At 45.9% G+C, this 12916-nt stretch overlaps 1 protein-coding gene and 1 long non-coding RNA gene across 2 annotated transcripts in view; one reads left to right on the top strand and one right to left on the bottom strand.

The window, feature by feature from the left end:
- The window catches only part of LOC139105331 (uncharacterized), a 35911-nt gene extending 25397 nt beyond the window's left edge, over window positions 1-10514 (top strand). The window contains exon 3 of the long non-coding RNA XR_011546165.1: window positions 9639-10514. This is a non-coding gene — a long non-coding RNA (uncharacterized lncRNA). The remainder of the gene's footprint in view (window positions 1-9638) is intronic.
- Window positions 1-12916, bottom strand: part of LOC139105242 (T-box transcription factor TBX20) — a 46502-nt gene that overhangs the window by 18035 nt on the left and 15551 nt on the right. The window contains exon 3 of the mRNA XM_070661246.1: window positions 8263-8536. Within this exon, the coding sequence (XP_070517347.1) occupies window positions 8263-8536 (274 nt within the window). The remainder of the gene's footprint in view (window positions 1-8262; window positions 8537-12916) is intronic.

The following is a 12916-nucleotide window of genomic DNA, read 5'->3' as shown; positions in this document are numbered from 1 at the left end:
GATCGGACGCAGACATGTACGCACGTCCGCAGCGCGGACCTAAATCTCCGTGCAAAAGACCGTGTTGTTCCACAAGTTCCTGTTTTTCCGCATCATCGGGTTTTTCGCGTGGAAACGTTTTTTTTTCGGGAGAGGAAGGGGGGAAGAAAAAAAGAGAGAAAAAAAGAAATCTCGCTTTGCGTGTCGTAAATGACGCAAATACTTTTTTCCCTTATTCAATTGATTAGAGACCATTTGTAATAATTAGCCACGAAAGGCTACCGAGCAACTGATCCGCGCTCCGGCGTGATTTGCATGTGGTGATTTATCAAAGATCGCGTCATCCACGTAATACATGTTGATAGCGGCATTACACGGGCGATTTATTGGCATTTTTCTCTCCACGCCCGGTAGATAGCAATCACGACGGAATGCCAGGTCGATCGTTAATCCGAGTCTCAATTAATACAAACGTGTTTCTAGATATGTACGTCATAAATATATAGTGTAGATAGCGGAATATCCTGACGGCAATTTGTAACAAAAATCGAAATTCAAATATCTCTGCGATTGAGAGGAGGAGATCGGTCACCCTGCGATTCCCGATGATTAAAAAAAAAAAAAAAAAACTATAAATATTAAAATCTAACAAAAATGCAAGGGTAAAAGATCCAAATCGCGTGACAAATCAGGTATTTCGAAATTTAAAAATTAAACAGACGCGAAAAGAATTCGAAATTATTATTTCTTTTTTTTTTCCTTTTTTCTTTTTTTTATTTTTTTTTTTTAATCCGAATAAGCTGTTCAGTACACGTAACACGTAAAATAATTTCTGCCGAGTTTGCAATCGAGGATTCTCAAAGTTCTAAAGATAAGAAATTATTGCGTACGGAATTGAAAATGCTATATTACGTGTCTGATTGTATAATCCGGATTACTGCAAAGTACGCTACGCGCCGAAACGCGCTCGACAATATCAGCGAGCGTATCATGCGCGGAATAAATGACGGACAAAAGTGTCCGCGAGGAAGTTGCATTCGGGACACAACATGGACAAGAATCCTTTCCCGCGCGAGCGTGCCCGTTTCGGTAACTTTGCATTAATATCAGACACGCGATTCGCCGTGTGGCGCAAAATTCGCGCGCTGACCGGACAGAAACAAACTCGCACGCTTCGGCTACCTGTCGCGCGCATTAAACCAGTTTTAAAAATATCGCCCGTGATCTCGCGGTTCGAGCGAAAAAACAAAAAGCGCCGCGTCGCGACGGCCGGAACTCATGTGTGTGCACACGCGCGCGCTCGGAATGCACTCGCGGACGCGAGTTCGGTTGTGTTGCGACGACGGAAATCGTGCGCTTCTTTTTTTTTATTTCTTTTTTTTTCCTTTCTCACGAGATCTCGCTCGTCTCTTTCCCGGTCTTTTTTTCTTGGACATGCGAAGCAGGTCGCGGATTATGCGGAGTGCCCACAATATGAGCGTATATAATTACGCAAAGGCCGCGAATTATAGGCGTATTAATTAAACGGCCCGAGGGCGTAGTTGAGCGAGACTTCGCTTGCGGATAGGTGTCCGGTGCCACTTCATTGATTATAACGCGCGTTAAATTCACGCGGTATTGCAAATCGCGCTCGCTTATCGCGCGTTTCAGAACCCTCCGTTAATCTCGTCCCCGCCTGTCGCCGTGCCGCGACAATTTTCTTTTCTCAATTGAGTCAACTAAGAATGTCGATTAAAAAGGAATTTTTGGAAATCATCAGACGAGATTAAAGTACCAATTATATATACTTAAATTGCCGTGGGATTAATGAAAGAAACTCTCTTGAATTTCCAAATTGGATAATCGAAGAACTGGGGAAAAAAAAAAAAATGATTTCAACGAGCAACGCGCGGCAAATATAATCGAAGGCGGCGGGCATCGTTACGAGTGTCGTTCGCTCCGCGAGGCGTTGGCTGGAGTAATGTTTCCGGCCGATGAGGATCCGAATTGAATTCCGCGGAGGAACTGGCTTCCAGCGAGGAAGGCGCCGAGAAGTCGTTTCCCGAAGATAGCGGCTTTACGGCGGAGAGAGGCGATCGCGTTGCGGTATCCCGGGGTGTTCCTATTCGTTTTCTGCGCGTTGCCGCGTGCGGGACAACCCGCCGTAACCTGTCGGGACAACAATCCGCTCCGTTTGGTCCCGCCGCGGCTAGCGAGCTACGCGAAACGTTACGTTCTCTTTTTTTCTTTTTTTTCTTTTTTTCTTCTCCTCCTTCCCCGTTCCACATAATTTTTCGCTTAATTTATCAACCCCATTGCTCGCGCGGGCATTCCCGCGGCAAGGAAACCTAATACCTCGCCTTAGGCGAGAGGACTCGCTCGCGAGATCGTGAGAATGTTTTTTTTTTTTTTTTGAGCAGTTCCTTGCGAGGTCGATCGCGCTTCTCGAGTCGATCACGAACACGGGTAAGGTAGCTTAACTAACCTGCACTGGCGCCAAAGCTTTTTATCCGCTCGAGAACGTTGACAATTTTATGTTACATTAGAATATGTAGCAGAATAAATTAATTTCCATACTTATTGCATAGTAAATAACTACATAATATTACTGCTTCATAAATAGGTTGTTAAATGCAGTGAATTATTAGTTAATCAATATATTCATTCGTAGGTTTATATCCGTGTTCATCAATATTAATAAGATTTGACATCGATATGTATATTTTTAAATCACTAAACGGCCCCATAAACTGCCGAAAATTTTTAAACGAACTATACAACTTTCGTAAATCAGCAAACTTCCTAAGTCAAGAGAGCTCAAGCATCTCGAACTAGCATATATTCGCAATTCGCTTGCAATTCCTCGTTGCAAAATCGACTTTGCCCATAATGCGCTTCTTCTCGGCGGTCAACAGCACTATCTAAATTATGTATAATATGATAGGCACATCGTTGGTGCTTATTTATTAGCTGTTATTTATGTACTGTGGATTTGAATGCACGGTCTCTCCGCGGTCGGCTCGTAAAAATTCCGTCGCTCGAAAATGACTTTCTCCTCCGTGGCAAGACCGCGAAAGGGATTAAAAAAAAAAAAGAAAAAAAAAAGAGAGGAACGAGAGAAGTGGGAAAGACGAGACGGGGGCACGGAGAGGACGTAACAACGCGAGTTTCGAGAAACGAGAGTGCCGGACAATCGGCGCTGCTTTTCCCACCTGTCGATCAGCGTTGCACCGCGCGCACTTTATCCGCGTGTTTACCGAGCAACCGGTAATTACGGCAAATCCTTCTCGTCCGCGATATTTCAAGGAGATTAACTTTACATCTCTCCCGCGGTAACTTCTTTTCCGCGCTCTGCAGAAGTACCGGTTTCTTCAAAACTGAACGTTTAGCGAGCCGATTCATCGAGACAAAACCTCCCGACACTTCCCGCGTTACGACGGAACGGGGAGCCGTTTCTTTTTATTCCCGGATACACGCGCCTGCGGATTCCGCCCTTCGAAATGCTCGTTTGAAAATTTGTAAAGAAACCGGAGTTTGCATTTATTAATAATTTTATTTTCACGAAGAACGCAAAAAGAGAAATACGGTTCGGTGCTTGTCCGTAGTATCGTAAAACGCGAGCGTAGTACGGCGCACGCCGCACTCGTAATGGAGATCACGGATATGACCGGAAGTGGAGGATTAATACTTGCGTTCTTGCGATACAAAAACATGCGTCGTACTGACAGCCGCGCAAATAAATTCCGGATGAAAGAGCAGCTAACGAAATAACAGCGGTTGCGGAAATAAGTATCGGTAACTAGCAGAAGTAAAAAAAAAGGAGGTGGGGAGGGGGGAGGAGGCGAGAGAAATCGTGGAGATAAACCGTGAATTTTATCCGCGTTCTCGGGAATTGCGGGTTCCGTCTCGAAGGCGAGCGAGAAGAAAAAGATCCGGAGCGGAGTTCGAGATCTTGCTCGCGCGCGCGCGCGCGCGAGCGGGCAGGTGGATGGCCGCTTTTGGACCACCGTGTAGTAGCAGAGTCGCGCAGGCGGGGGTCTTATAATATCGCGTCATACGAAACGATGAAATAGTGGCCGTAGCGAAGGAATGTTCCCTACCACTCGAGTCGTCGAGTTGGAGTTGACTGGCGCGCGTTGCGTGGTTCGCCCGGCTCGACTGACCGCTTTCAACCGGTGTGTCTGTTCTCCGTTCCTCGCCAGTGTTTCTCTGCGCGCGTACAGGGTGTTTGGCAATTGCCGGATACAGGCCGGGAAGGAGTACTGGGTTCCCCGTCACGAACCCTTCGGACTCGATCGCTACTCCGCGGCCCCCTCCCCCCGGCTCCCACGTCTCGAGAGCGATCTCCCGTTTCGTTTCTCTCTTTTTTTTTTCTTTTTTTTTCTTTTCTTTTTCCTCCGCCTTCGAAGCCGACTGCACTTACGAATTGTTTCCGATCGCAGTTTAACGCAAATCGACCGTGACGGGGAATCAAAACGTTTTTGAAAGGATTGTTACAAGAACGATTGGACCTCAAACATCTCGAAAAGCGCGTTGGCCGCCTCGGAAATTATTCTTGGCTCCTTAGCCGAGAGGCCGCGCACTCGGGCTTACTTGTTATTTTATGCTCATTGACAGTTTATATTTGCGTATTCGCCCACTCAATGCGGCCAGACCGTAGAATTCATATACTGACGCGTATTATGACTACTTTTACGAGCGGTATCAATGAGCGAACATCGCGACGAGCATTACGATACCGGGCACCGATACCGACATTAAAGATAACGCATGTGTAAAGCATTAAGTTGAAATGGCAATATCCGACCAAGAACTGTTAATAATCTTCCTCTCTTATCAGTAACGTTATATTGATTTATATGTAGAACGCTACTAACTTCGATTACATGAAGATTACGCGTGTATGTTTAGCAGAAAACAAGCGCGTTTCGAAATCGTCTTTACGACGGGAGAAAAATTTCGCTAAATGAATATTCAAATACGATCTTAGACTCGGACAGTCTTTCGCTGGATTTCGCAAAGTTAACAAAGGCCTACGCGGAACATTAAATCAAGACATTGGAGGCGTGTCTCGTTTCCTTCGCATTGGAGTGGTCGCGATAGCAACGGTTACCGAGTCATCCGAGTAAATCGTGTAAAGGAGTTGGATGAGAAAGGGAGAAAAAGAGAGAGAGAGAGAGAAAGGTACGCTTGCCGCGAAGAGACAGGAAATCGCCCATCGTGATTATCATTTCTACGATTTATCCTCTCTCTCGCGCGCGGATAAAGCTCCGAAAAGCATTCACGCGCGCGTTTACACGCGTTCCCCCGGATCACCGTGAGGGAGAGACGCAACCGAGGGCGAGGCAGAAAACGGCCGGAGCCGTCTCGAGAGAGATTCAAAAGGTGCTCGACGGGGCCCAGGCGTGGGCTACCCGTGATCATCATGACAAAAGCTCGGGGCAAACATCCGTTCAATTTATTAGCTTATAGGCAACACCGTCTTCGTACTACCTACTATACACCACCTACGACACCAGCCACGAACCGCCTATAATACCCGCAACATTATGAGCGTGCTCCCAAGCTAGCGGGGGCCTCTCTTTCTCCCTTCGTGTCACCCGGTGGCCCGCAGCACCCTCCCGAGGCGAGCGACGCCGTCCTCCCCATAGAGTCCTAATTTTTACGGCCGCGAAAGACCCGCGATATTCCCTGGATCACCCCCCGGGGGTGGTAAATTGTTGCGTTCACTCGGGTATTAACTTCCCGACAATAACGTAGCGATAGGTTTTTGAAAATCATTACGCGATAATTAATTGGCTCTCCGAGTTACGGCCGAATGAAAGCGAGAGTGGTCGTAATTATCAAATTATATTTTACGTAAAACGTTTCGTCGCGCGCTTCAGGGATCGATCGCGAAATTTCACGAGTCGTAACGTCGAACGATTTTCGAGCGACTCGATATGGCGTGCTTTTAAGATCCCGCAAACGAAAAGTTTAGTACGAAATTATCTCTCGGTAATATTTTGTCATCTTGTGGATGTTGTTTATGCCGGACGTTGTGAGCATCATTGTTTTTAAGGAACTCGATACGTCTCGGGATTTAGCGATCTCTCGATCGTTCCTTGTCCGTGCCAAACGGGACACGCGTGAAAACACGTGTTTCCAATTAAGGAATAAAAGAGATATTTCAGACTGAGGATTAACTTTTATCGAACGTTTACAACGGCACATCGGGAGAAATAGCGGAATATTAAGTTTCGCGCGGTTTATCGCCAATCTCGTGATAAAGGCTGGGATCGTGCCGTAAATTTGCGCATTTATTCTACGCGGTTTCGAATTCCCACGTTAATAAGCAGGAAAAACGCGTCTCGGCGAAGAATCGACATGCGTGTCATTCATTCGCTCATTCATTTATAATAAAATTCAATTAACGGCTAAACATCATTCTCGAAATTCGTCGAAGTTTGTCTCGCGTCCTCAATAACGCGAGTATTATCAAGAGATAATATCATAAATATGAAGGATAAATATATCAGTGACAATACTTTTTCTTTGCAAAGTAATTAAATTATATATGAGATTAATTTTTTATATACATAGTTTTAGAATTTAGAAATAAACTCGGACGTTGCTGTAAAAATAATTTTACTTCGACACGAGCGAAGCTGCTGGTTCACCGGGATTATTCAATTAACAATAATTTTTCCATTTATTTTCCATTGTAATCTCCGTGGTTCTGCTGCCGTTACTTCGCCTCCTTCCCATGAACTTCAACTTTTCATTATTGCAAGGCGACTGCGCGCCTGCGAACGTTTCTTTATCGGGAAAGGATACGGCGTTTTATCGCCGTGCGGGCTCTCGCGCGGCCTGAAATTTTCTTTCTCAATATCGGCTTATCGCCGCGGCGACTTTGCGCGTAAATGCTCGAAATTATAGTCGATCGGGCGCGATTTCGCGGCGGAATTTTCGTCCTCTTAATCCTTAGCCGTGTTAAACGGCTCGCCCAGCTTTCTCCTCCGCAACTTACAATGTTCCTGACGTTGACTCTTCGATTATTTAACATGCAATTCTAAATAAACTCACCCGCACCGCCAGTAACACTTTCGTGTCGAGTAAACCGCGTATCCGCGGACGGCGAGAGATTGGTTCGTCATCGATCGGTCGGCGACGACGGTGACAACGGCGAGGATGGAATATTACATTCCATAGGCAACATCAACGCCCACGATTAACGAGCCCCGTCGATGATAACCCACGGGCCCACGCTTCCCACCCTGGCGGGGTGATGTCCCGGCGCATTCGTTTTACGAGGCCATTTTCGGGCGCGCGCGGCCACTTGAGGACTCGTCAACGATCACGCGGGAGAGAACGAGAGACGAGAGAATTGATACGAAGGCGTGAAAAACGACGCTGCGCAAGCATCGCCAGCGTCCGTGCGTTAAACTGATCCGCGGGGTCGCATGCTGTGTCTTCGCGAAAGTGACGGCCTTTCACGAACTTATCCAGACGTTCGTTTCGACAATGTTTCAAATTGAGGCTTTGATAGATTTTAAATTGACCATCCTGAAGAATCGCAACGAAACCAATCTCTTCGAGTTAGAGTTATTACATTTTTTTTTCTTTCTTTTTTTTTTACCCTGGAATTTCTTTAAAGTCTTGATATAATCGTCGGCGGTGTTATACTCGCGGGTTATACAAGTTGTCCCAGACAACGCGTCGCTCCTGAAAACCGTGGGGAGCGACATGTTGCTTGGGACACCCTGTATATCCTCGGGGCGTAATCGAACGCGAAGGGAAGAGAAGGCTCCCCACGTAATAGCGGTAGCATGTCCAACCGTTCCGACATTTCGCGTCCGGCGGCCATTGTGCGCTAAACTCCGAAATAAAGGGGAGATACGCCGCGGCCCGGGAATTACGCATCCGCTGAAAGGCAGGCGCAAATTACAGAACGGCCGTAATGGCCGGGGTGCATGAAGCGCCTTATCGCCGACAATTTCTACGCGCGAGTCGCCGCAGGAGGAAAATCTTGCAAAATTATTCTACGAAAATTATATGGAGATCGGTGGTCGATTTTACACGCTTCGTTGGCGACGCGTAAACGTTTGATCGTTGCGATGCTGAATTGGCTTCCTCGATTTGCGTATATGAAAATACAATTAATTGCGAATATACGAAACGCTAGCATTTTTTTATAATACGAATAACATTTTTTTAATTCAATTTTACTTCGGAGAGATGCGTCTTGTAAAAATAAAATCGTCGGAATTCAACCGGATGACGTCCGAGTTGATTACAAACGGCAGATTTAAGTAATCCTCTCACCTGGCCGTGCTTGTCCATGTCGTTGTTCGTCAGCTTCACTTTCTCGAAGGAAACAACCTGTTTCCGCAGTTGCTCGCCGGTGAAGGGTGAGTCGGGATGAACGTAAAGTCGCGCGGGCGCCGGCGGATCGGCTTTGCCGGCTTCCAGCCAACAACTACGATGATAGGCGTATCGATACCTCTTGTTGTCGACCGGTACGATGTCCATCAATACCGCGTAACGGCCTTCGGACTTGAGCCCAGTGAAAGACACTCGGCACGTCGGAAACATCCGCCTGTAAAAAAAAGTGAAGGTACAAGGCGATTATAATAAACCGGCTAATAGTCGCGATGATTTAATACACACATTGTGTTTTACTAAACATGAAAATATCACAGACTCTCATATTTTTAATTAATTTCAATTACAATCTACTTGCGTTAAATGCCGAGTCGTTTTGAAATAAGATGAAAGATCTCAATTCACACCTATGTAATTAGAGTTATGTATAATTATATGTGTATGTATATGTATATGCGTGAGACGTGTCGGTGTGAATTTTAAACTTTTAAAGCGACAAACAAAAACGAACCTCGATCGCTATCGCGACAGATTGACATTTGGCGTAACCTAGTAATCGCAAAATGACGTAGCAAAATCAAGGTGAAACCTTTGCACTTCGTGACCGCTTTTGCGATCGTTGCAGTCTCGCAACGGTACGAGTTATTAATTATAGAACAGTGCCTGCAACAAGTTTTCCTCGGCAGCGTAAACGTGCATTTTCACCGCGCACACGGCATAACTTCCTTAACAATTGAAACGCTTTTCGAAATTTTTATGATCCCTAAGAAGTCTTAGAATCGTAAGATTATTACAAAAATTTGAAAAATGCTCGATCTTTTTGTCGCTCATTATCTTCGTTGTATGTTTTTTTTTTTTTCTTTTTTTTCCTATTTTTTATCGCGATAAAAGAAACGCTTTGAGTTCCTGACTGAGAACTTTTTCTCAACTTCCAACGCACGTTCGTTCTGACTGCACGCGATTACCTCACTTGTACGTGCACGTTACGTTTGTGGCAAAATCAGACACTTTTTCATGATTAGATACGTCAATAGCAATATTTTCACAGTCGTAAGCTAAACTCCAGATTGTTTATCATCGAACGTATTTAGGCCGAGCGAGCGAGATAGAAAAAAGCATTTATTCTGAAACGTAATCTCCATTTTCTTTCGTAATATTTATTGCATAATTACAAGCTAAACGTGACGTGATAAATATGTAGCGCTTATAAGATCCTTGGTTGTTTAATTCGAAAGAATAGTATGCTAAGTGTAATTTTTGATAAATTCACTATGTACACACGCGCCATAACTCAGCTCTGATTGTTCTCGTTCCAGACGCAAACTTAATCGAAACAACAAGGAAGATTGAAGATAATGGATTTGCCTCGGCATCCCTGTCACCCAATGGTGTGTCCAGGACCGTGCAATCCACTAAAGGGTCATCATCGCCATCATCACCGTCATCATCATCGTCATAAGCCCAATGTAGCTGAGACTGCCACACCAGAAAGAAACTTATCCTCGTCGGATGAATTTTCTAAATTAATCTTGTTGAAACCTTCGAAAACCGACGCTTCTTTCAAATCCACGGCTTCGATAACCGATATGAAGATTCCACGAACCGAAAATGAAACCGATGCGATCGTACAAGTTATGTCGCTGGAAAGATTGCCGGAAATGTTTGGAAAACCGTCGGGACGAAGAACCGAGAAGGAGACGAGCGAGCTGATACTTTTGAAAAAAGTCGGATCGCGGATTGTGACGAGAACGGTGATAAAGAAAACAGCTGTGAGAACACCGTCGTCGCATCGAGCGCCGAGGAATTTGAATTTGGGTGGTATAAGGTGCACGATTATGACGAAATTGAACGGATTGACGCTAAAGATAACATCGTCTCTTCTTTTCTGCTTGACGGTCTTACTGATCTACGCGGGAATTCACGTATTATTGGCGTGGCGTACACCTGCGTACCAGTTTTTCGTGTCCAGCCAGATCTGCGGGGTCCTCGCGTTCCTTATGTGGCGACTGACCGGGACGATATTAATCTAAGACGCTCGAATAGATAATACAACGAGATAATACGGCAACCATTGAAATTGATCGACGTGTCTTATACTAATTTATCATAATTACGTATTCATATGTAAAACAGCCGCGGTGGCTACTTCCGTTAAAACGAAGATTAATTAATTGATGATCGGTGCTATATCAATAATTTCTACAATCAAGGAAACGCGGGACACGAATATCGGAGATTTCAAGAAGAGATTTCACGATTACATCTGAATATCGGAAATAAAAAAAAAAAAATTATACATCTTAATTATATTGGAAAAACATTATAATTAATGATATTATTGAAATAAGTATTTTTCGCTCTCTGACATATGGAAAGATATCTAATGACGCTGGAATGTATAGAAATATTCTCGGGAGGGCAATCGTATACATTTCTTAATTCCGGCATCTTTCACTATCGTTCAATTCTATAAAGCAGATTCTCGTTAGCATATCGCATGGTGAAACTGAAATTATACATTATAAAGCACGTGCTTTTTGTTCGCACCGAATTTATCTCGCACGAACTCTCCGTCCTGCCCTTGCCGACTTTTTGGGCAAGACCGCAGGAGTAATTGTCGCAGCTTTCTAGATCTATTTATTCGATGACAGGCGTTCCTTTCCTTTTCGTCATTAAGGGGGCTGGGTCTAAGGCTGCTGCGCGCTCGTTCGCGATGAAATTGGTTGAAACGAGATCGGGTTCCTTAAAGAAATGCAGATAAGAAGAGGCCCCGGTTGCGTCACGCGAGCGCCACGCCGCCGTTCATTTCGGCAGGGCCAAAGGACGGTCCCCCGCAACGCGAATCTCGCCTTGGAAAGCGGTTTTGCGGTTTCGAGCTCCTCGAAAACGATCCTCCCTTCCGCGCGGCACGTACGCGCTCGGTTAGGTTCGTGCGGTTTTTAACAAGCGCATTGTCCAACCGCGTTGAATAGTATCGTCGTTACGTCGCCCGGGGGATCCTGCGCACCTTAACGACACGATTGTCGGTCCTTAGACGAGGAATTAGCCGTTCGGAGTGCGCACACATCTCCGACACTGCGAGAAGCCAAGCTCTTTATTCGCGAAGTCGACGACGTGTGTGTCGCACTCGCGCCAACGTCTCTGCACGTTTGTAATTCGATTCCGGGCGCGTCATATGCCGAGATCTCTCCGAGATTCGACTCGCGATTTCACGGCGACGATGACGTGACATCTGATACGTAAAACTCTAAATTATTGCGATTGACGACGCTGCAACGTTCAAGCGCCGTAAAATGTTACGGAATACTGCGTGTCCTTGAGCGACGGGACATTTATTTTCAGGATAAAATAACAGTTCGAACAATTTTTATTTTTAGTTCACCGCGATGAGTACTCTCGGGGCTTTATACAATTTCGCGTACGCCGCAAAACGAGCAGCAACTGCATTCGCGTTCCACGCGCTTCGTTCGCGATGTGAGTATTATTAATCTCGCCGTCGAAAAAATGTCGCGCTATCATAATTACCTCGAGTTGACACTCAATAAAATCATCAGGGTCGTTTACACCTCCTTCAGCCCTGCACCCCGAGGCAGCTGCAGCTAACTCGCTTATCGCCCGAAGCCGGCCTTGACGTGGACGACGTTTCCTCCGAGGTGCTCGACTTTCACCTGCTTGCACGCGCGCGCGCGTTATGCCAAGAATAAATTTCGCAATCGCGCACACATGTAACTCCGCCATTCTCACCGGCCGTTCGCTGTCGCAAGCCATTGTCGCGTTTCCGTAAACTTTTAAACGCGCGGCGCAATGAATCATCCGGAAAATTGCTGTTGTGGGAAATGGGGGGCGGCCGCTCTGCCCGGATAAGGGTGCCAACTATTTAAGCATCGACGACGTACCGATCGACGCCTCTCTCTCGAGATCCGCCACCCTTGCGATCCCTATCGCTCTAAGCATTACGCTTGTACCCCGTGAATCCCCGCGCTTAGTGACTCATGTTTTTACAAGGATCGCGCGACGAACGAGTCAATTTGTACGAGACGCGTGCCACTTTCAAATGCAAGAACGCGTATATATATTGCTGTCGATAATTGCCGCAGCCGTCGTCAGCGACACTCCCGAAACGACTGCGATTAACGTTCGAGAAATAAATTTTCCCAGCGAATCCAATTGTTACCTTTTAAATTTTTACGAAGCAGAAAAATATTCGGATTAATAGATTACTTTTGAGTCTCGCACGAATCGGAGTTTTATAACGACGACGATCTGGACGCTTAAAAATGACCATCGGGACTCGGAGTCGAGCTCGGCGAGCAAATAAAAAAAAAAACGTAAACACAACTCGGCGTCGAGCTCCGCGCTTCCGAGAAATTTGACCGAGGTCTACGCTTCCGAGAACTCCGTGCGAAAAGGACAGCCATCAATTGACGATCGACTCTATCGACTGTCTCGCTCTTTTTACGCGGTCCTCTCTTTCCTTCCAAGGGCCGAAATCTCAAACGGTTACTTCAGTCCGGTCGCGGAGCCTCGAGCGCGAAGACGTGTCGGTAATCGCTCCGCGATTTCGCGTACTTTCGACCGCGCATAGGAAGCTTTC

The sequence above is a fragment of the Cardiocondyla obscurior genome, linkage group LG01 (assembly GCF_019399895.1).
Source record: "Cardiocondyla obscurior isolate alpha-2009 linkage group LG01, Cobs3.1, whole genome shotgun sequence".
Classification (NCBI taxonomy): Eukaryota; Metazoa; Arthropoda; class Insecta; order Hymenoptera; family Formicidae; genus Cardiocondyla; species Cardiocondyla obscurior.
The sequence above is the reverse complement of the archived record's forward strand: the minus strand, read 5'-3'. Positions and strand labels throughout refer to the sequence as shown.